Below are 23,650 nucleotides of genomic sequence, written 5' to 3'. Positions count from 1 at the left end.
TCGTCAATGAGAGAAACAACTTTCATACATGTGGCCAAGCCCAATTTGGCAGGGAAAACACTTGAAATCCACCTCGATCTGTCGAAAACCCTTGAAGTGGGTGTTCTTGATTCAACTCCAAACAAGCTTCGACGCCTCCAAGGTTGATTGGTCTTTGTTTCTGGGTTCAAGGAAAGTCTAATGGTGGTAGAGATAGAAGGACTGTGCTTCAAAAATTGGCGAATTGCCACCAAGAACAACATGATACCGTCGGTGCCATTCTCACGAAGCCAAGACCAAATCTTGTCTAATTTGTGTGGAAAATTGAAAAAGAAAGGCTGGTGAGAAGTTCCCAGGTGATAACTCGGTGTAAATCGTCGGAAATTGGTTGGAAAACCATCGAAACCCATAGGGTTTCACAGTTTCCACGGGTCGGGTCGTAGAGAACTAGTAAGGGATTCATGATCCCTTTGTTCTCACCCTTCTCCTTTCCCCTCTTTCTTTTTTCTCCATTGGTCACTCACCATCTCTCTCTTCTCCCGGTTGGCTTCACATCCCCATCCTTTCTCTCCTTTATAGCCTATCTCCACCGTCCATCTTTTCTTCTTTAAATCTGGACCACACATGTGGCTCCACCAGATTTTACTCCAAAAATCTGGAGTATTCCAGAAAATAATAAATTTACAACTTTACCCTCGACTTCATTTGTTAATAACTCATTCATTATAACTCCAAATTACGTTTCGTTTACGCCCACGCGTCCGTAGCGACGAGTACTACAAGAATATGGCAAGAAAACAAGTCTTACATGACATGACATGGCAGTCAACAAAAGTCAACATTTTGCCTCGAAGGGCATTTTCGTAATTCACTTATTAAAATTATTAAAACTGTAACTTTTGGGGACGGGTCGTTATAGTGGGCCTCATTTTCACTTAAGATTGTCCTCATACAGTCCCTATAGGTGAGAACATGCTATGTATCCTGTGAGTCCCTATACCTTTAGGGACTCACTTTCCGATCTATTGGAGATTCATTTTGTCTCTGTATTTGTTTTATACCCATTTATAGGTGGTTGTCCCTATCTAGGGACTCCACAGGAGATGCTCTAAGACCTCTCACTTACAAGTGAATATGAATACCACTAGAATTGTCTAGGTGACTTTAACGAAGTTGAGAATCGAAATCATCTCGCATGAACTAAGTTGATTGACTCCTCCCCCACATGGTAATCAACCTAAGGGAACTGAACACGTGTTAGCCCATAGGTGTCCAAGCGTAGGGGAAGGTCCCAAGGTGCTGGTTTTTTGTTTTGAATGAACAATATTATCTACACTAAGAAGAATGAGATGGGCTTAGCCTCACAATGAGCTAGCAATAATGTAGTTCAAATATACCTTTTGCAAGAACCAAACCTAAAATCTCTCACTTGTAAGTAGAGATAAATACATTTAGATCGTAGTACTAAGTGGTCAAGGTGTTGAGTTTGTTCCGCTGTGTGAAAATATTAAATTTTTTATTTTATTTTGTATATTAGTGTTAATTGTTTAGTTAAGTGAGTGAACGCATGTTAAAAACTTAGAGACAGCAGACGCGCGGCCGTAGCGGGTAAGCACACGTCACGTGGCCGTCTCTCACCCTCCGTTAAAAAGCAGCCTCCCGTTTTCTCCTTCGTGACTTCTCTCTTCCTTTTCACATCGACATACCTTCCTCTCTCTGGTCTTCTTCTTCCCCTCGCAAAATCAACATAAACCCTAAAAAAATACTTAGGAATTTGAAATATTAAATTAATTTCGTTCAGCTTTTGCAGATCTCAGACGCGTCGCGATTGAAGCTTCAGAAGAAGGCTGCGTTTCTGTACTTGTTCTCAGGTGAGTCGCCAACTCGTGCTGAGTCAACCCTAGGTTTTTTTTTTAATTTATTTATTTATGTAATTGTCAAATTTCGTTAATTGTGTGTGTTTTGCGAGTGGGTCTTGTTTGATTATCTGATTAGTGTTTTTCTTCCGTGGTTCTTGGAGTTTTGGATTTTGTTAATCGGTTATGCTGGGTTTGTGTCTGTTTGGTTGCTGAGAAAATGCTAGGAAAGGGGAACAAAATTGAGAGAAAGTAGAAAGATTGGGTTTTTCTGGTTTTGTGCTTTTTGATAAAGTGAGAAGATTACCCAAGTTTTAGTCTTGTTTGAATTTCCTTTCTTTTTCTCAGAAGCCAAGCGGATCGTTAGAAAGCTGTGTTCTTTTTTGTTGATTTGTCTTGGAAATGTATGGTGTTTGTTGCGTGCAGCTTGGGGTAGTTGAAGATTGAAATTTTTGGCAATTTTTCGGGTAAAATTCGAGTAGCTTAGAGGGTTTTCTTGTTTAAAGTTCGAGCTCTGGGTCTCATGAGAATTGTTAGGGGAATGCAGAGATCGTTTCCCGAGGAGCAGAGCGTGCTGGGCTGGAAGAAAACCTTCAGCCAAGGGATTGGCGTGACTGTGCCCAAGGCCAGAACGCGTGACAAACATAACTCTAAGTTTGGGGTTTTGTAAAGGATTTTAGGCTAGGGTTTTGAAGACGTTAAACATTGAATGCAATGACTCGAATTCTGGTTCAGCGAGGTTCTTCGAGTGGTTCTTCTTCCAATTCAACTCGTCCTTCTTCCTTGTCTGGGTCTTCTTCTGCTTGGGCACAGCCACAGGTTAATAATCCTCAGGTTCTTTCGGTTGTGAAAGATGAGGAAATTGTTGAGGAGGCACAGGAAAATGTTATTTTGGATGAGCTGCCAGAGTATTGTGAGAATGGTGACAATAAGGCTGTGAAAAGTGAGGATCTTTTGACAGAAAGCTTTAATGATGACAGTGTGAGTCCAAGTGATGAACTAGCTGATGGGGAGAAAGTTGGTAAAAATGACATTGCAAGCCCAGGGGAATTGATGAAAGGTCTAGACGGGCTGAGGATTTCTGAAAGGGTGACAGTTGAAAATGTGGACTGGAGCAGGGATTCTTTACAGAATGTGATTGGGAGCTCTCAACCACCACCTCCTCCGGTCCCTCCCCCAAAACTTCCCTTGGCAAACTCAAATTCAAGGAGATCTGTCTCAGGAAGTTCAAATGCTGTGCGGATTGGACCTTCTAGAAGAGCAGTTGCCTGGCCTGTTGTTTCAACTAGGACTTCGCCGAATGGGTCGCGGCCTTCTTCTCCCAGGTCTCATGGTGAAAGCGAGGGGTACAATAGTGCTGATGAGCAAAGTCCTTGCTTTGTATCTTCCTATGATGACACTGTAAGTTTCTGATCTTATATATGCAAATAAATAGGAATATCTGATGTCTTCCTTAGTAGGTTTTATTGCAAAGAATCCCAGTGTTCTAGAAGGAATTGAAAAACGTGTCATAAGATAATTTTTTTTTTTTTTTTTGGCGATTTTTGGTACATTGTTCAAATATTTGCTTTGGTTTTTTGGTACTCAAGCATGATTGCATCCTAAAGTTGAACTTTTTAACTATTGTATGTACATGTTCTCAGAAACTAAGAAACAGCAGCATCCCAATATCAACTTAATACAAACTCCTCCATATCAGGAAGAAATGTTTAACAAAACGCTTATGCAGAAGCTAAATGCGGCCTCATTAAAATTCTTTACTTTTTATTTCATGCCTTGGAGGGCGCATTTGCACCCCCAGTGGGGTCTTACATTTGTTTGCTCCATTCTTCACTTCTAATTCAGAAGTCTCAAATTGGCATGTTAAATCTATGTCAGGAAAGAGAACGACAGTTTGAAATTGATATCAGACGTGCAAAAGGTTTTGAAGTGAAAAAAATGCTGGAGGATGGGAATTGTCTCTTTCGTGCTGTTGCAGATCAAGTTTATGGGGATTCTGAAGCCTATGACTTGATCAGGCAAATGTGCATAGATTACATGGTATTATTCCTTACCCGTCCTCTATTTTTTATGCCATTTATGCTCTTTATTAGGCGCTGCGGATACGTACAGATGTTTGGTACTTATTATTATGACAGCTTAATTTGGAATCTGGCCATGTAATGTTATCATATACTCACAAATAACAACTATGGGGTTGTTGGACAATGTTGTAAAGTGAATTGGTAAACCCCACAGATGTTACTAAGCGGGTAATGAGGAGAAAAATGAAAGATTTGAATGGTAAAATAGAAGAAAAATCATGGAGTAGAGGGAAAAGTTTTTCATAGTAACAATACTTATAGTTTTGATTCCCATTAATTGTTAAAGAAACAAATTACTGGACATGAACATAAATATTGCTTTCTTTATCATAATTTCATCAGTTAATGCTATACCATAATCTTTTTTGTACCCACTTAATGCTATAGTCGCCATGATTTCTGATGCTAAGTTCTATTTATTTTTCCAGGAACGAGAGAGGGATCACTTTTCTGAATTTATTACAGAAGGATTTACCTCTTATTGTAAGAGGAAAAGAAGAGACAAGGTATGTCATATCATAGTTCCATTGATGCTTTACTCAAAATATTTTATCGATGAGGTATGCCTACACAATAGCTCCGTATAGTCTTTTAAATTGGCATCTTGAGTTCCACTAGTTTATTCCCAGAATAATGGTAATGTGGTGGAATGTTAATTGATGCATGTCTTCTTAAAGATTGTCATCCTATTACAATATCATCCCTACGTTCCAAGGTTAGTTTCATAGTAGTTATTTCTAAGTTGGAAACTGGCGAAAGCTTTTGTAGTATCCGTTCATGTTCTTCAATGCCCTTCCCCCTTTTTTGTAGGCGAAGTTTCATAACAGTGGTATGCTTGTATGTCTCTACTCTTTATGTGTCTATTTAACAGCGGTATGCTTGTATGTCTCTACTCTTTCTGAAAGTGAGTCAACGCTTACTGTACTTGACTTTAAAGGGTGAAATGGCTTATTTTATTGGTCTGTTTAACAATTTAATTTTATCTTATTTTATTTTGAATGTTTATAAAACAATCTAGTAAGGGTAATAAAATGGGAGTGGGAAACTTAATTCTGTGTAGTAGTCTTTGATAAATACATTTAAGTTAAACTTACTAGTTATGTGGGAAAAGAAGCAGATTAATTCCAGGTTGAGTTTTATTCATTAGATTACTAACTTTATTCCTAAACCTTTTATAAAGGTGGTAAATAATGAAATCTTTATCCTGGTAGGTGAAATTACAACTATAATGCTTGCAGAAGTAATATATTTTTCCAAAAGAGTTCACAATTGAGTGTTTTGGAGATCTAGAATTTGTTTCATTTTTTGTAGTGAATCTGGGGAAATTAATAAAGTCTTCCTTTCTTTACTGTCAAAATTTTGGTAAAAGCATCAGTTTAAATGACACAAAATTGCCACAACGAAAGCCTCATATTTTGGTTTAACCAAAGGACAGCTAAAAACCCTCTCAAAAAAAAAAAAGGGCCTTTTCCTATGTTATTATGTAATCTTAGAGTATTTTGAGCTTGGAGCCACTAGAATTGATTTTTCTTCCGAGTTAAATTGTCTTGTTTATAAAATATTTAGCATGAGCGTCCTATTGGCAAATAGTTCGTAATGGTCCCTCATATTGATGGTGATGTGATTCCCATTTTTATCGAATGTAATTTTGTGTGCGACTTTTGCAAAGGTGGTGTTGGTTGAATCATGATTTCAAATTACATATTGAATTTGAATTCCGTTAAGAGAGGTTGGGTTGCATCGGTGAAAACTGGCAATGGCTTTGACGTTTTTTTTTTTTATTAAATGATTCCTGGGCTATGATGATGATGCATGTTCTCAATGAAAGGCCCTCTGCAAAAGGAGTTTTTATCTTTTTAGTTCCTCACGACATGGTCATATCCAGGCTCAGTCGGTGATAAAAGATAAAAGACATCTTAAGAATTTAAAAATATTGTGGACGGAAACTGCCCAACTTTGCACCCTCAGTGAAGGCATTCAACACCTAGATTTACACCCCCAAGGAAGTATTTGCCAACCTATCTTGGAAACTGCCCTGAATGGCTGTTGATTTCTCAGATGACACTGCACTATATCCTGGTGAAGAGTAATCAGTTTTCCTCTTGAAGTTATGCTTGCTAATTGTGAGAGTGCGGAAAGGCCTAGCTGCTGAATTATGACACATTGATGAATATTGTCAATGATCATAATAATTTTATGGTAGGTGACTCAGGTGAATTATAATAGAGATGGTATGATTAGAAAACTTAAAAGGTCTTATCCCCAGGATTGCATGGTACCTATTTTACCCTCCTCACCGTCTCTTTACACACTAAGCATGGTTGTTTTTTCAGTCGCCCTTCAAGTGTTTGTCTTTCAGTAATTTTATATTATGACTTGGATCTGGTGGCTTCAGATTTCACCATGTATTAACCTTTGTTTAGTTTTATACTTAATGGTAATATGATGTCTGTTAATTATTGGCGAGTGAAGTTTTGCACAGTTCCCCATCTTTTCCACTGCAGATGTGTTTAATAGCTCATTTTATCTTATGTCAGGTATACGGAAACAATGTGGAGATCCAAGCCTTATCTGAAATGTATAATCGGCCCATCCATATTTATTCCTATAGCACAGGTTTTGAGCTGAATAATGATTTCTTTCGTTCTTCCAGTGAAATTTTCTATTTGCAATGTTTTGTTAACTTAAGTGAGTTTGATGCAGAACCAATTAATATCTTCCACGGAAGCTATGACACTGACACACCACCCCTACGATTAAGTTATCATCATGGAAATCATTACAACTCTCTTGTTGATCCCCGTCGTCAGACCATCGGTGTAGGACTTGGGTTCAGCCGTCTTCGTGGGGTGGGTGCATGTGCTTAATCATTCTATATTCTTCTGGCTTTAATTATGTTACTTCTAATACATGTGGATGAAACATGGATAACATAGATTTTCCTTTTCTTTCTGACATGATAAAAATAGGCTTGTATATAAAGGGGAAGGTTAAAAAAGGAAACTAAGAAAAGAATTCTGAAGTGTAACACTATTGCCAGTTTCCTTCAAAAAAGTTCGATTACTATTTACTGCCATGTGAGATGGGCTCATAAATTTGTTCTGTACTTTATTAGGCTTTGGCTGCTTCCACTCCTATATAAACAAAAGAAGTTACTGTTAGGGGAAGGAGAACTGTGTTTAAGGGGTGTTTGGCTTGACTAAAGTGAATTTGATTCATTTTAAATCTTTTTCGGGGGCTGGGAGTGGGGGTGGGGAAGAAATACGGTGGGATGATGAAATTGGGCACTGAAAATGGCACCATTCACTCAAAGCATTGTCAGTTATTAGTGTTTCCAATTAAAGAAGTTATCAAAGAAAGCAAGGATGTGATGATCACATCACTTAACGGGCCAAGCTATCCAGTGGTTTTGTTTCTCACTATTTTTTCGTTTGTTGGGGGTATTGGATGAAGGGTATTTGGAGGTTTGGTAACCTAGCTGTAGTTCAGACTTTCTGAAAGATATTATTCGGTTAACTGTTCAACTTACATCTCATGTTTCATCTTTTCGTTTCTGTAGTCAAATGTTGACAAGGATCAGGTCAAGGCTGCTATTAAGGCTCAACAAGACCAACAAATTGATAATGCAAGTATCTTGATATTTGAGTGTTATAGTTTTCAAAAATACTTGACCAGGAATATCATGATCACTTTTTCCTCTCATCTTTACTATTGGCAGGCACTTCTAGCTGAGGGGCGATTTTACTCGGATCTGGAGCTTACTGAGAAAGAAATTGAGCGCATGGTGATGGAAGCTTCAAGGCTTGAATATGCAGACGGCACATTTAAGCAACAACTTGGTCGTAGAGAATCTTCCACTTCTAGTGCTGAGCCGTCATCTTCTGGAGCTAGTGAGTTTTCCGTTCCTGTGTTTCTTCCACCCGCCCTCCCTCTCTCATACAGAACTCGGTAGAAGAATATTTGTAGTTTGAGTGGGCTCAATTTTTAGGTATTAGACTGCATTTTTGGATGATATAGTTTGGCAACACTTGGGTACACGGGTGAAATTTGCATGTAGGCTTTGATTAATTCTACGCTTTTACTGACTAGAATGTCACATGAACAACAGGATCATCGGGCAGTGAGACTAAAATGGGAGGGAGGGACAAAGGATTTCAGGACTCGACCCTTAGCAGTAGTATGCAAGTCGTGCTATCGATGGGGTTCAGCTACCTGCAGGTGATCGAGGCATACAGCATATTCGGAGATGATGTCGATTCCATGGTTTGTTACTTGTTGGAAACTAGCAGCAGTGACCGGCGCAAAGGCAAGGCAACTGAATGAGCTGGTACGAGCCAATTTGGGGATGCTCGCGAGATTGTGCTGGTTTCGTTGTGCTGAAACTGTAGTGTTGGTAAAGAAAATGATTCCTAATTAATGGAGGCCTGTGAATCTTAAATATGTTATCCAAGTTTGTTCAATAAAATGGATTTACTAGTCTGTTTTTGAGGTCTCGATAGCGAACCTTTTCGTTAACTAAGCACTCTCTTGTCTTTTGTCATCACGTTGAATAGAAATTAAACGAAAATAGCGGATATAATTAAACAGGAGTGTGTAACGGGGGGAGAGAATGTAATCTGAGGGGTTCAAGGAGCCATTTTAATAGCTAGCTAACGTGTTGACGGACTTGTGGGTATGACAGGTAGGAAGCAAAAAAGGAATGCACTTGGGTTGGTTGGAGGGAATCACTTTTGCCGAAAGACTTTGACTCAACCAACGGTACAAAGGCCGAAGAAGTTGGATCTTGACAACTAGAAATTCAATTACTTCATAACTGCTACGTGAGAGTGGTCCCGAAAGCTCCAATAATTGTAGTCAAGGAACACTCTTTGAATACGAGCAACGAACTCTGGCATAAAATGACTACTAGTATTGAAATAGAGAACAATACAATTCTCTTCACAAGAGTTCAAACTTAAATTAAATATAATGTTTTCCTTATTTATCGAAAATGTTGTGCTCTAAAATCAATTTCCTTCAATCAACATTTCGTTACAAGGCGGGAAAATGTTGTCAGCGTAGCAGCAGCACTTATGGGCGAAGTGGGAAATGGAACTTTCCAGAAACAAATGTTAAAAACCCCCAAAACCTCGAATTCCCTTCTAGAAGAAGAATGTCGGGGTATTTTCGTCATTGTGAATAACAGAGTCACGGGTTCGCTTGAGAAACAAGGTTAATGATGTCTTTGGACCTTCGCCTTCCTTAAATTCCGCTTCTTCCTCTGAAATTTTGCGGTTGCGGCGGCGGTGCGGTGGCGGAGCAGAAGCCCAAGTTAGAAAAAAAATGTCGCAGAACGGGAAATTGACGCCGAATCTGGACCAGCAGAGCACCAAGCTTCTGAATCTGACGGTTCTGCAGCGAATCGACCCCTTCGTCGAGGAAATTCTCATCACCTCCACTCACGTCACCTTCTACGAGTTCAACACTGACCTCAGCGAATGGGTAGTCCTTCCTTTTCTACTTAATTTTTCATTATTTTCTTCTTGATATCTCATTATTTTTTGCTTATGATCTGATTCCATTTGCATAATTCTCTCTGATTTTTTTTCCTTTCCATATTTAGAGTCGCAAGGACGTTGAAGGATCGCTCTTCGTGGTCAAGAGGTAATTCTGTGTAGCAAGATTTGGGTTTTTTTTTTTTTTTTTGGTTGCAATTTGGATTTTGGGGGTTAATTTTGTTGCTGTTATTCCAGGAATGCGCAACCTCGGTTTCAGTTCATTGTGATGAACCGGCGGAATACTGGTCAGTGCATTTGCATTGTGTTTTAATTCCTGATCCGTGTCGTTTCGCTGCATGTGTAGTTCTCGTAGATTGGAAGTTTTATTGGTATTTGTGAATGGGATTGATCAGATTTTCCGAGTTACTAGCTAAACTTGATCCTTTAGTGTAGACTTCAAAAATGGAGAATTTGCTATGGTACTATTAGGTTAGGGTTTAACTTAGTAAGTACGCCAAATGTCTCACACTAGAAGAAGAAAATATGTTGAAGTAGCGTATGAGCTCTCGGGTGTCCTTCCCTTAGCTGGCTTGGCCTGCTCTGGTACCAAATATCATTAGAACCAGTCTCCAATCATTACTGGAGTATGGACTCTGGACCACATTTCTGAGTTCTTTTTTTTCCTTTAATTTGATTCCTCTCTGGTCTCATGTTCTTCTTTGCCTCGTGTTGAATCCTATGCATTTGATCCTGCATATGGTGAATATCTTGTACTCCACACAGCAAGTGTGCTACATGAAAGGCTAAGCACCAGAGGGACCAAGTATTTGAGATTGAGAGATGAAAGTTCATTCACTTGAGGCTTCAAAATCTTCTGATTTGGTTATTAGCCTTTCAAGTATTGTTTAAGTCTATATCTCAGTTTATTCAGACGCCTAATGATGTTTTTCTTTTAATTTTTATATGGCATGCTTTTTATGTTTAAACTTAACTAAATTTCTGCGTTTTAAGATGATTTAGTATGTTTGCATAAGCAGAAAATTTGGTGGAGGATCTCTTGGGAGATTTTGAATTTGAAGTCCAACATCCATATCTATTGTATCGAAATGCGGCTCGAGAGGTCAATGGCATTTGGTTCTACAATCCAAGTGAATGTGAGGAGGTGGCAAATCTTTTTAGCAGGTATTGTCTTGTGGCAGTTTTAAGTTGATTGAAAATTATAATCTTTGTGGTATTTTTTATTGACACGATCAACAACTTCGTGGATGCAATAAGTATGCCAGTGAATGGATATTCTATTACAATAAGGCATTTATGTGAACAGTGCATAACATTTAAATATCTGAAGATCTTAAAAGTAATCCAATAATGTACTATTTAAGATTTATCTCATTTTTTTTTTTAAGACAAGTAAGAAAAATAGATGAGTAACTCTAAACTTTAATACATGTTAATACGTGCCTAAAATAGATATAATCTTTTTACCTGTGTATGTTTATCAGTCATTGTTGAAATACGTTGTGGGCAGAAAAAATCCTTCCAGGGAATCTACCCTTTACTAGTTTCACTCTGTTGGACATAAATAATGAAGGCTAGTTTTTGTGCCAAGATACAATTGAACTTATCGTGTATACAATTAGTTTAAAACTTTAAATACGAGAAATATGTCTCATGGTGAGAGAAAGTTGAAGGTTATTGTGACATAGTAACGCCATAAGAAATAGTTTTGCGTACCACTCTTTCGAGTGTTTACTTTCTTATATACTTTGTGTAACTTTAATTTATTGGTCAACTGAAGTTCCGGAAATGCATTTTTTAGTGTTTTAATTATTGGTTTCTCACATGACATGACCTAGGGATGTTATTATTGCAACTGTTTGCTGGGATCCTGACTGAATTGCATTTTATTTATCCTTCTTGTTTATATAAAAGTTAAAAAGGAAAAGTTGAGATGTGCTAAATTATATATTATCCTTAAGTGCTTTGTTTTTAAATCCATTCTATCTTTTATTTATGTGGCTCCAGGATTCTTAGTGCATATTCCAAGGTGCCTCAAAAGTCAATGGTATCACCAACAAAGAGGTAATATTCCTTTCATCCCTACTTAGCACTAATGTAGTTATTCCTTTACTTCTGAAGTCTGTGGAATTACAAAGTTATCCTTGTCGACAATAGTATATAAACTTCTGGCTTTGTAATATTGGTCATTTTGAAGGTGATATTTTCTTTTTGTATACTGCTGAGCTTGCAAACTTCAGGTTTGTAAAATTCTTGGAATATTTATCTATGTTTTATTCTCAATACAATAGCATAAGAAATTATGCGTTTATGCTGTTGAATATTTCAAATGTTCAGTTGTGCAATTCTGTAGAAATTTTAGTCATTTTGGTTATGATAACAACTGAAGGAAGAATGTGTTACTTTTGTAGTGAGTTTGAGGAACTGGAAGAAGTCCCAAGCATGGTTGTTATGGATGGTCCTTTGGAGCCATCATCATCAACTGCCTCTCATGTCACAGACGTTCCAGATGATCCAGCTTTTGTGAACTTCTTCAGTGTATGTTCTCTTCCTCTTAATGTTCTGCAGTTGTGGAAGTTTGTTCTGGCCTTTTGTAGTATTAACCGTCTAGGATTTCATGAATTCCTAATTTTGAGTCATTGATTGAGGAATTTTGGTTGTTCTATACAGCTGTAGAATGAAAGTGTTTTGATTGTCTTAACAATTTCTGCATTTGATGCTAATATTGGTTTACTCTCAAATACAGCGAGCAGTAGTTAATGTGGGATTGTTGGTTCTAGTCCTTTAAGAAATAATAAATAAAATTGCCAACGGAGTACCTCCTAAATGTGCCTGTTTGCACTATGTTTTATGCTCATTTCAAGGAAATATAGACTTGGTAAGTGGATGCCTACATATACATGCCGCAGCACAAGCACGTGTCTGTATACAGCTTGGACATACTGATGGATGTAATTTTGTGTTCATGCATAATGTCATCCCTGCATATGTATATATATTGGTGAACATACCGATGGATATAATTTCAGGATCGATGAAACATCTTTTTTCATTTTTCCTATATCTGGGCTCATCTAAATTTGGACATTAATTGCAGACGGCTATGACTATTGTGACTTCTTCAACTACAGCAATTACCGGACAGCCTTACCAGTCGTCTTCGACAGTCTCCCTACCTTCTCATCCAGTCGGTGTTGCCCCTTCAAGTATTCCTGGCATGCAAATACCATCTACTCCACTGTTATCGTCTACAACTTTAGCCTCTTACCTTGACCTCCCTGAAGCCCATAACACCACCAACTTGGCCAGTAATCTTGTAAAGCCATCTTCTTTTTTTGTTCATCCTTCCTCTTCAGCAACAACCATGCCACCTGTCTCTGCATCAATCCCTGCTGCTCCTCTTCCTCAACCTGCTGTAAGTGTGCAACGTCCATATGGTGCTCCTCTTTTACAACCTTTTCCACCGCCAGCTCCTCCACCGTCTCTCACTCCTGCTTCTTTCCCGACTCCGAACTATGGGCCAGTTAACAGAGATAAAGTACGAAATGCACTCATTCTGCTTGTACAGGTTAGTCTTGTCGTAATGGTGCTATGTAGATATAATTACACTCATTTTTTTTTCAATTGAAAAGATTAAATGTTTGTGGTAATGTTCAAAATTCGTTCACATATTCTGGAAATTGTTTAAAAATGCATCATTAACGTTTTGTAGTTTTATAATCGATAAAAATGCATCAAGGAAACAAATACCTAGGTTTATATCTGCTGATGCCTTTTTCCAGGAGACATATCCGTTTGCATTACAACTTTGAATTTTTTGAATTATATTGGGTACCGAGTCATGATCTAGAGTTCTCGACTGAAGTAACTGCTTAATAATCTTTAGGTTCTTAATTATGATTATCATTAACTTTGTTCATAATTTGAATATGAACTTTGCCTGCTCTGTAGGATAATCAATTCATTGACATGGTATACGGAGCACTCCAGAAGGCACCCCACTCATAACCTTTTCGGAAAAGCTTTACTGTCAGCATGTTAACGCAGGCCAGTGAACGCCTACCTGAAGCAGCAGAGTCTACAAGCTGGATTGTTTTTGTTCGTTGTGTGCCTTCTTCTTTCATTCCCCCTTTAAACGTGTGCATATGATGTATAGGATTTCGATTCTCATTCTCATGGGAGGGGAATTTCGATATAGGGGTATTTGTAAGTTTTGAATTGACAGTGCCGCGTAGTTTTGAATGTTTGTTTAGTCTTTTACCTGATGCGCGAGTGAAGACCTTTGTATTCTCAGCAATCTTATACCCCTAAACACCCCCTGAACCCAAGCAAGTGAATTTTAAACACAATGCTGATGCGTACTAATTGTTAATTGAAAGTGCACTCGACTTTTTTTTAATGAAAAGTGTGATCAGCACTTCAATTTAGTCTCGCATTTTGTTTTCGCTAGGTAAGAGTGAGTTTTTAGGTATTTTTCTGCACTTTTGTGTTTCCTTTGAGGAAATCTTGCATAAGTTTGTCCAAGTTTGTTAGCAAATAACAAAAATAGGCCATTAGACCAACAAAAACAATTAAATGCAAATTGGAGATGGAGCTTGAGTTATCAAATTTGATTTATGGCGTTGGCAAATGGTTAGAAAGATTTTCTACTTGAATGTAGATATGCGAGTTTGTCAGGGAAATTGGAGATGAGAAATCATAGCCCTCTTTTAATGTAAATGTACTACCTCAGTCAATTTCTGCTATAAATTTCATCAAAATTGCATCGCATGAGCCTTTTTTCGCGTGTATTTTCACTACTTCATGCCCCTTGATGACATAGAGAAAGAATTTCGATGATAAAAGGTCGTGGAAACAACTCTATACTCGTGAATTATCCTCAATCTTTTAAGCACCTTGAAGTAGATAAGTACCCTTGAAAAATTGTTTATGACAGATAAAAAAACCCTCAGCCATCCATTTGTCACGTTTTAATCAATTCCCTTGCAGGAAGAGATCCCATCCGGATCTCTCCCACCAAGTCTTAGGGATCCGGAGATCTGGACCCTTGAAATTTGATCTAATGGCTACAATTATTATAACTTTTAGAAGGACTCCATGTTTGTAGCTGTTTGATCAAATTTCAAGGGTCCGGATCTTCGGATCTCTAGAATTTGATGGGAGAGATCCGGAGAGGATAGCATCCCTTCCTTTGCCCTTCTCTCAAAGTACATTAAAAAATTGATCCCTTCCTTTGCCCTTCTCTCAAAGTACATTAAAAAATTGTTTTTATATAAACTATTGAATTCTCAACACATGCTTAATTGGGAAATGTCATAAAAAAAGGAAAATACTCCAAAATGGAACAATTTCTTAATCTTGGGACAAAAATAGGACAAACTGGCCATGCACAAGCTATGCACAAAATCGAACTAAAATACCCACATATAAATGGGTTATTCCTCTCATTTTCTAATAACTCTCTCTACTCTCTCTCCCTTTCTCAGATCTCTGAGCTTCGATTTCGAAGCGATGGAAGTCCAAAGAAAGGCGAAAAGAGTGAGTTGGGCTTTGGGTTCACCTCATACCTTTGATTTTGAACAAAGGGATGCGAGAGAGAGGTAAGAGTGAGCTAGATTTTGTACCATATTTTCTGTTTTGGCCGGAAAGTTCCATTTTTTCCGACGACTGAAGCTTCAGCAAGCATAGTAAGGTAGGGTATTTAGTTCCAAGTTCCTTCATCAATGATTTATGGAATGAATGGGTTGTTTGTAAGATGAATTAATACTTAGAAGTTAAATTAGGGTTTGTATTTCATGTTGGGGCGTATGGGTTGTGGAACAAATTTCAAGTTTTGACGTGCTACAAGACTGGGATGGAAAAATTTCTGGTTCAAGTGTTCAATTGCAGAAATTTGTGAAATTTTTTCCGTAATGTGCATGTTGTGCGCATATTGTGACATCCCACATCGCCCAGGGGAGTGATCCTTAAATGTATATTCCCATCCTTACCTAGCACGAGGCCTTTTTGGAGCTCACTGGCTTCGGGTTCCATGGGAACTCCAAAGTTAAGCGAGTAGCGCACGAGAGCACTCCTGGGATGGGTGACCCATCGGGAAGTTCTCGTGTGAGTTCCCAAAAACAAAACCGTGAGGGCGTGGTCGGGGCCCAAAGCGGACAATATCGTGCTACGGTGGTGGAGCGGGTCCGGGAAGTGGTCCGCCCTGGGCCGGGATGTGACAATTTGGTATCAGAGCCTATCCCTGGCCGTGATGTGCCGACGAGGACGTCGGGCCCCTAAGGGGGGTGGATTGTGACATCCCACATCGCCCAGGGGAGTGATCCTTAAATGTATATTCCCATCCTTACCTAGCACGAGGCCTTTTTGGAGCTCACTGGCTTCGGGTTCCATGGGAACTCCGAAGTTAAACGAGTAGCGCACGAGAGCACTCCCAGGATGGGTGACCCATCGGGAAGTTCTCGTGTGAGTTCCCAAAAACAAAACCGTGAGGGCGTGGTCGGGGCCCAAAGCGGACAATATCGTGCTACGGTGGTGGAGCGGGCCCGGGAAGTGGTCCGCCCCGGGCCGGGATGTGACAATTTGGTATCAAAGCCTATCCCTGGCCGTGATGTGCCGACAAGGACGTCGGGCCCCTAAGGGGGGTGGATTGTGACATCCCACATCGCCCAGGGGAGTGATCCTTAAATGTATATTCCCATCCCTACCTAGCACGAGGCCTTTTGGGAGCTCACTGGCTTCGGGTTTCGTAGGAACTCCGAAGTTAAGCGAGAAGGGGGCTAGAGCAATCCCATGATGGGTGACCCACTGGGAAGTTGCTCGTGAGTTCCCAAAAACAAAACCGTGATGGAATGGTAAGCCCAAAGCGGACAATATCGTGCTACGGTGGTGAAGCGGGCTCGGGAAGTGATCCGCCCCGGGCCGGGATGTGACATTTGGTATCAGAACCTATCCCTGGCCGTGATGTTCCGACGAGGACGTCGGGCCCCTAAGGGGGGTGGATTGTGACATCCCACATCGCCCAGGGGAGTGATCCTTAAATGTATATTCCCATCCTTACCTAGCACGAGGCCTTTTTGGAGCTCACTGGCTTCGGGTTCCATGGGAACTCCGAAGTTAAGCGAGTAGCGCACGAGAGCACTCCCAGGATGGGTGACCCATCGGGAAGTTCTCGTGTGAGTTCCCAAAAACAAAACCGTGAGGGCGTGGTCGGGGCCCAAAGCGGACAATATCGTGCTACGGTGGTCCGCCCTGGGCCGGGATGTGACACATATGGTGTGCATGGCTACATCTTTATATGAGAAGCAAGAATGTTCAGTAGTTATGATGCACGTATGTTGAGCCCCATAATTTAGCAAGTATGACCACAACCTAGTTGGCCTCAACAAAAAACAAAATTAAGAAAAAAACATAAAGGACATTAAGGGTCATGCGTGTTCGTGAAATAACGACAACGAGTATCATGTTTTCCACGTGCACGGTTAAGCAGTGGTTGATATACGCAACAAGACTTTTCAAACTATCACTGTAACCTTATATACATAACAATTATGTTTTAATTGTATCCACTATACCATTATGTTGCCGTTAAAGTTTTTCTCGTTCTGTGCATATCATGTGTATGTACTATACATATTATGTGCATGTGGTGTGCATATTGTGAAATCCCGTTCCTGGATTTCACTGTTATAATTTACATATTTGTATTACTGAGATTATATATTATTTTCGGGAATTTATATTAATTTATTTGAATTTAGATTTTAATTAAACAAGTTATGAAGGTTGAGGTTTCGAAATTAATGATTTAAAATCCGTAGACCTTTCGAGGTCAAAATCTATATTTTTGGATAGAGCTTGATCCTATAAGTGCGTAGGTAAAAACCGTTCGCAAAACGGAATTATAATGGAAAAGTTACTGGCATTCAAAATCATTTCCTTCGTTTTATTAAAACTTAAATTTATATATTAATTGAATTCCCACCAGGTGGGAATTCAACCCAATCAGAATTAAAACCAAGGCCACCAATCAGAAGGGGGGACTCGGCCCAATCAAATGGGAGGTAAAATGAACCAATCTGAGGAAATGAGGGGGGAGGACCAATCAGAAAGAGGGAAAGGAGAGAAGAAGAAAATAGGGGGAATCGAGTAGCAGCCGACTCGACCCAACGGCTTGCAAACTTGATGCCATTCACGGCGTTTGATGCTAACTAATTAAGCACACAAATTAAAACCCTCTTTTGACAATTGTAGTAAAGATGCAAGTAGGGATCGTTCTAGACCGGGGATTAGGAGGGATTACTAATTCACTTGGAAACTGACTCAAAAACGTAAAACAAACGTTAAAACACTAAACTAGACTCAAAGAATACAAAACTAAACAATAAAACACTAAAAACAAATCAAAAGACTCAAAGAATACAAAACACTTATAAACACAAACTAAGACACTTTCTTAATACATTAGACACTAAAGTAAAGGGGGATTGAGGTTTTGACGAAATTAACTAAATGCAAAGATTGTAATTAAAAGGCAGAATATAAATATGAATGTGAGGAAAATATGGATGAATGATAGCTAGAAGGTTCTTCTCCACACATGTTACACTTGCATACAATTTGATTTTCAGTTGGTCTTTCGATAAATTATGAAACTCAACACCCCAGGTTAATTAGGTCCGCTTAAATTAACCGTCAAGTTTTCCTTAAGTTAATGAATTGGATGGGTTAGCGCAACGCAATTCAAAACATTCTCCAAAAGTCCTTTACGTGAAAAGCACAATAAAGATACAATCAAAGATCATTAAACATCATGAAAACTATAAGTGTTGACGAGGCATTCGTTACTATGATGAGCATGAAACTAGTGCCAAGAATTCATTTAACGCGATTGTTTATAAGCAACCTCCACTACTTGTGAAAATAAGTTCATAACTATTAGGTGAAATTCACTTATATTCTAGCGTCATATTCATGCATGAAAATTAAGCGTGCACTCTCAATAAACATACACAAATAAGTTATCAATCAAGCAGTTAAACAAATTGAATTCACCATTCATGAAATTCCAACCAAAAGTAATCAAATCATATTGCAAGCATAAACATGGTTTCGAATCACCCCCTAGCTAAATAGGGGTTTAGCCTCTCATGTTCACAAAAAGAGAAATACAATTGAATTTAAACATAAAGCACAAACGATTGATTACACCTAGAACGCCCAATGAATCCACTTGAATTTCTGCGCGTCTAAGTCCTCTTTCTTCTTCTCCTTGCTGCGGCTGTGATGTTTTTTGTGTGAAGGCTGCACGGTTTTTGGGAGTTGGGATGCACGGCTTGCAGGGAAAATATGGGAATTGGAGAAATATGGAAGGGTGGCTGCGGCTAAAGGACAAAGAATGGGCTGGAATGGAAGGGGGGGTGCACGGCTCAAGTGGATGGGAAAATATGGGATGGTAGTGAATTAGGGTCAATCATGCACGGCTTTTGGGAGAGTGGAGAGAATTATAATATGGTGGAAGGCACGGCAAAATAATGGGAATTGGCTGCAATGGCTTGGTTGTAATTTTTGGGTGAATGATGAATGGAATCAAAAGTTGCGGCTAAGATCCTTTTTTGGTTTTTTTTAAGGTCCTTGATTAATGGGAGCCACGACTTAGAAAGGGAATTATGGGAGAATGGCTGAATGGGTGCTACGGCTTATGGTGGAAAAAAAATGGGAGAATGTGAGGAATGACGGCTAGAAAAATGGAGAAAAAGGATTATGGAGGCTACGGCTTCAAGGGAGATTGTGGAAGGGTGCGGCTAGGGTTAGGAAAAATGTATGATTTCAGAAAACTAACCCTAGCTTATTTAAAATTAAATCAAAGGCTTACGAAAATAGGAAATTAAAACATAAATATAAAGGTGCGGCTAGGGTTTAAAAGCATGTGTTTTAAGTGCAACCCTAGGACAAAATTGCCCTCCCTTGCACGGCAAGGGAAGGGAAGAAAATAAAAGGGCACGGCAAGGATGGATAATTGGGCTAGGGCCTTGGTTTTGTGTCCTAAAGTGCCTACAAGGCCGTCAAAGTGGCTAGAAAATACGGACGTTTAAGTTTAGGAAAGGTTACCAAAACGGGAAACTTAGGGTTAACTTTCCTACTTCAAGTAGGAAACCTTGTTTTGGTAAGAATTCATCGTTGGAGTAGGAATTCGTCGTTTCTTCAAGTCTTCAACTCATTCATTCCTCTTCCGCTCCAAAATACTCCAATTTGCATCTTCTTGCACACTTTGGCCTTATAATCTGAAAATATACAAAAGTGGCCTTAAACACTAAAATAACTAAATAAACACGACATAAATGCACGAGAACAACCTAATTAAGTCGCATGAATATGCTCCTATCAGCGTTCCACGAAGAATCGATGCAAATTGCCACCTGGAAACAACTCCCTAGCCTTCCCTCTTCCTTTTCCAACCAAATTGTATTGGGTTTGAACACGGATTCGATAAGAATGAAATCCGTGGGTTCCGAGGGTGTCACGGCGGAATCCGACAATCGTGAAGGTCATGTCGAGCGCCACCACCATCAAACCACTCCTCTTGAGGCCAGGAACAAAGCCCAAATAGTTTTAGAGGTGGTGGTGTTAGAGATTGGTCGAATTAAAGAACTCTTAAAATCTAGGGTTCCGGCGGTTTGTGGACAAATTCAGGCGTACCTTGGCCAAATTGACCTTGGTCACAGGTATGAAAATTTTTCCCCTCACTGAGATCTACATGCTTATAAAATTTGGTAATTTTTAGAAATAGTCGAATTTTCCAGCGGACTCAGTGAAGCTTTGTGGACTTGTCCAAGTGAGCGACTTTAATATATGTGATATGGTGATTACCCAATTCCTTATATTAATATCCTTTGTGGATATGATTTGGTTTTATAAATGTGTTTTCTATTAAGATGTGATTCTTTTATAATTGGCCATCGATCTATTTTTATTAAATGTGATTTGATTCATGAATTGGTAATATTTGTGAAAAAGTGATTCGAATTGCATAGTGAAATGTTTGTTAAATTGAGGGCTAATAGGGGACTATGACCCTGCTTGGTTAATCCGCGATGAGGGGTTACTAGTGGTCCTGCTTGGTTAATCCGCAATGGGGGACCATATTATTTATGGATCGCGCTTGGTTAATCCGCGATGGGCCATCCTTATGGCCATGTATACTTAGGAGTAATCATGCTTGGTTAATCCACAATGGGTGATCGCTGCCTAATAGTTATGTAGGTGTGACTCTGCTTGGTTAATCCACGATGGGGGATCACTACCTACTTTGTTATCTTGACCTTGCTTGGTTAATCCGCAATGGGGGGTCACTAGTGGTCCTGCTTGGTTAATCCGTGATGGGGGACCATATTATTTATGGATTGTGCTTGGTTAATATGCGATGGGCTATCCTTATAGCCATACATACTTAGGGGTGATCATACTTGGTTAATCCGCGGTGGGTGATCATTGCCTAACAGATTCGTGGGAGTGACTCTGCTTGGTTAATCAGCGATGGGGGGTCACTACCTACATGGTTACTCAGGGGTGGCTCTGCTTGGTTAATCCGCTATGGGGGGGCCACTTCCTGTTTGGTTACTTATGTAGGTTTCGGCCGAACTGTGTCCCTCTAGCCCTAGTTTTTAATGTACATATGAACAATGGTTTTTTAAGAATCTTGTGGTTTTGAATTAGGAAAATCGTTGGATGTCTGGGTGACTCATTCAGAGGTTCATAGACTTGAATATGTTTTCATAATTATAAACGCATATTTGAGGTTTATAAATTGTGATCGGTGGTCTTTCCTTTTATTGAATATCACATACTTGTATTATTGTCACTCACCCGAGCTTTGCAGTTTATCCAAGTTTTGGTTGGCCTGTGCACCGTTTCCATGATGAAGGCACTGATTATACATGTGATAGGCCTGGGTAGATTACGAGAAACCGCTTGATATTTTGGATTCCGTTGAGCGCTCCGGAATCCTTGCTCTTGCTCATTTCCATAAGGTTAGTCTAAAACCCTAGATTCGAGTGAATGAGAATTAACCCTAATAGACGTTGTGAATATAAATTAGAATTACCATGTTTATTACTCATAATCCAAGTATGGAATTATATAAAGTTCCTTGGTTAAATTCGTGAAATGATATGTTATTGCATTGATTGATTAATGTAATTATGCTAAGATCATGCATCTTTGACTCATGAATTGATTAATTGACAGGATTGTGGAATGACGCTGAATATGATTGTTATTAGTATGATTGTTTTAGTTGATCGATGTGGCTAGAAAATAATATTGTGCTTTGTTGATTCTTTAATATGTTTCATGCTATGTATTGTGATTTTATGTGGAGAAACATGATGATTTATGCGATGGATGTAATGGAAATAGTAATGATCATGTGGGATTGTTATGTAACCCTGAATTTAGAAATTTCTAGCATGTCAAGTTCTATTAATTGATTGATGAGTGCTATGATTTTCCACTTAAAAGTACTGTGATAAAAGTTGAGTATAATGTTCGGACGAACTGCGAATGGCTTGATGGGTACGTAGGCAGTCTAACGGGAGGTTATATGCAGCCATAAAGTGTACGAAAAATTACTACGCAATCCGAGGATTGGGATGTGCTTGGTATATATTCCGGAGACGGGTATGTTAGATATACAGTTATTTGATGATGTCACGTGTTGATCCTGGACATATATTGGGATCGGGGCGTGACAACTTTTGTGCTATCCTGGACGTATGTTGGGATCGGGGTGTGACACATATAGTGTATTATGTGTAGATGATGCATATTTACATCTTTGATACTCTTCGCATTAACGTAGTTTACTACTTTTTTCTTTGATTTAAAGGCAAACCCTGGAAATACAAAAATAGCGAACGAGTTCATGAAACAATTTTCTTTGATTCAGTTGGGTTCTTTCGTGCCCATTCAAACTACAATTTTTTCAAATCCTTGAAATATTTGAACCCAATCAAATTTGATACCAAATTCAAATTAATGAATCTTCGATTCTTCATATATAGTTTAGGGTCATTTTTCTGATTTCGAAGAGAAAGATGTGAGTTATGGGTTTTTGGGTTGAGCCCAGATCTATGAGCATAGCATGAGCATGTCATGTGCATGTTGTGTACATACAGTGTATGAGAAAGCTTAATACGAAGAGAGCAAACGAATATGCGAAACAATTTCATCCATATCATTCTCTCTTCCTTCTTTCCACTCTGATTTCTCTCTTTTCCCTCAAATTTATCTCTTCTCCAAAAGGCAACTGACCTTTAATACGTTTTTTCATTTAATTGCAGCAAAAGCCAAACCCTATTTTGGTGCTTGTAAATTGGATCAAGAGAGGAAGCAGAGGGAGGGAGAAGACAGAAGAAATGAAAATCCACGTATAAATAAGAGAAATGATAAAATAAAAATTCAAAAAATCAAAATTGAAGGATTTGGGTCTCCTCCAAGAAACACCAAACCAATCACTTCAACTCCATAAATCCATCGATCAAAAAGCAAAATTAAGCAAACCCAGTTCGCAAAACCTATGAATGAAAAGGTAAAAATCGAAGAAGATGAGTGGGTTAGAGAGAGAGCTCTTGAGTATATTCGAAATTCGAAATGTAGAGAGAGAGAGAGAGAGAGAGAGAGAGAAGAGAGAGAGCTTGGATGAAGAAGATGGGTGGGTTAAAGAGAGCTCTTCGATGAAGAAGATGGGTGGCTTAGGCTTCTTTGAACTAGAATTGGGGGAGAGAGATTTCTCTCTCCTCTCTGTTTCTCTCTACAAAATGAGAAATGAGAGCTGGAATTTCTAGATAACTCATCTATATGGAAGGACAATTTGGTTATTTCAAGGTGTAGGAAAATTCACTATATTCACACAAAAAATGATAACCCACCCCTTTATCTTCCCCTACACACTCCTGTTTAATTCTGCTCGTTATTTCTATGTACGACAAACTGAGAGAGGTTGTAGGAGGAAAAAAAATATGAGACTTACACTACTTGGTTGGACATCTTGTATTCAATTCACAATCCCATCAAATTTTTTGAAGCCGTGCTTTTCAAAATAAATAGTACTTAACTACTTAAGAATTAGTAGGAATTCCTTGAGATCACTTGAGATTCGAGTCCTATTGCAAAAGACACGTCAGTAGAGTATCATACTTATATTTTGACATTGTTACCATTTAGGTGTGCTAAAGAAGGT

General features: G+C 39.0%; 2 protein-coding genes across 14 annotated transcripts; both read left to right on the top strand.

Moving 5' to 3' along the window:
* Window positions 1–1,621: 1,621 nt before the first annotated feature.
* Window positions 1,622–8,398, top strand: LOC103963856 (OVARIAN TUMOR DOMAIN-containing deubiquitinating enzyme 6). Of its 13 annotated transcripts, XM_048578633.1 has the most exons (11): window positions 1,683–1,698; window positions 1,790–1,850; window positions 2,262–2,302; window positions 2,383–3,236; window positions 3,714–3,875; window positions 4,348–4,425; window positions 6,457–6,535; window positions 6,623–6,768; window positions 7,479–7,544; window positions 7,638–7,809; window positions 8,028–8,398. In XM_048578633.1, the coding sequence occupies exons 4-11, from the start codon at window positions 2,550–2,552 to the stop codon at window positions 8,240–8,242; spliced, it is 1,605 nt and encodes a 534-aa protein (XP_048434590.1). In that variant the 5' UTR covers window positions 1,683–1,698; window positions 1,790–1,850; window positions 2,262–2,302; window positions 2,383–2,549; the 3' UTR covers window positions 8,243–8,398. The 13 variants fall into 13 exon arrangements, with proteins under 13 accessions (XP_048434586.1, XP_048434577.1, XP_048434583.1 ...); XM_048578629.1 differs by lacking the exon at window positions 2,262–2,302 and having other exon boundaries at window positions 1,622–1,698; XM_048578620.1 differs by having other exon boundaries at window positions 1,640–1,698; window positions 2,262–3,236.
* Window positions 8,399–9,190: 792 nt separating this feature from the next.
* On the top strand, window positions 9,191–13,841 carry LOC103963842 (mRNA-decapping enzyme-like protein). Its single transcript, XM_018651527.2, has 8 exons — window positions 9,191–9,400; window positions 9,522–9,562; window positions 9,652–9,701; window positions 10,434–10,578; window positions 11,422–11,478; window positions 11,826–11,952; window positions 12,512–12,982; window positions 13,366–13,841. The coding sequence occupies exons 1-8, from the start codon at window positions 9,242–9,244 to the stop codon at window positions 13,420–13,422; spliced, it is 1,107 nt and encodes a 368-aa protein (XP_018507043.2). The 5' UTR covers window positions 9,191–9,241; the 3' UTR covers window positions 13,423–13,841.
* Window positions 13,842–23,650: the final 9,809 nt, after the last annotated feature.

Source organism: the organism of the source record quoted next, unplaced genomic scaffold, assembly GCF_019419815.1.
Source record: "Pyrus x bretschneideri cultivar Hongxiangsu unplaced genomic scaffold, Pyrus_bretschneideri_v1 Contig128, whole genome shotgun sequence".
NCBI classification, from domain to species: Eukaryota; Viridiplantae; Streptophyta; class Magnoliopsida; order Rosales; family Rosaceae; genus Pyrus; species Pyrus x bretschneideri.
This window is presented reverse-complemented; position numbering and strand designations above follow the sequence as displayed.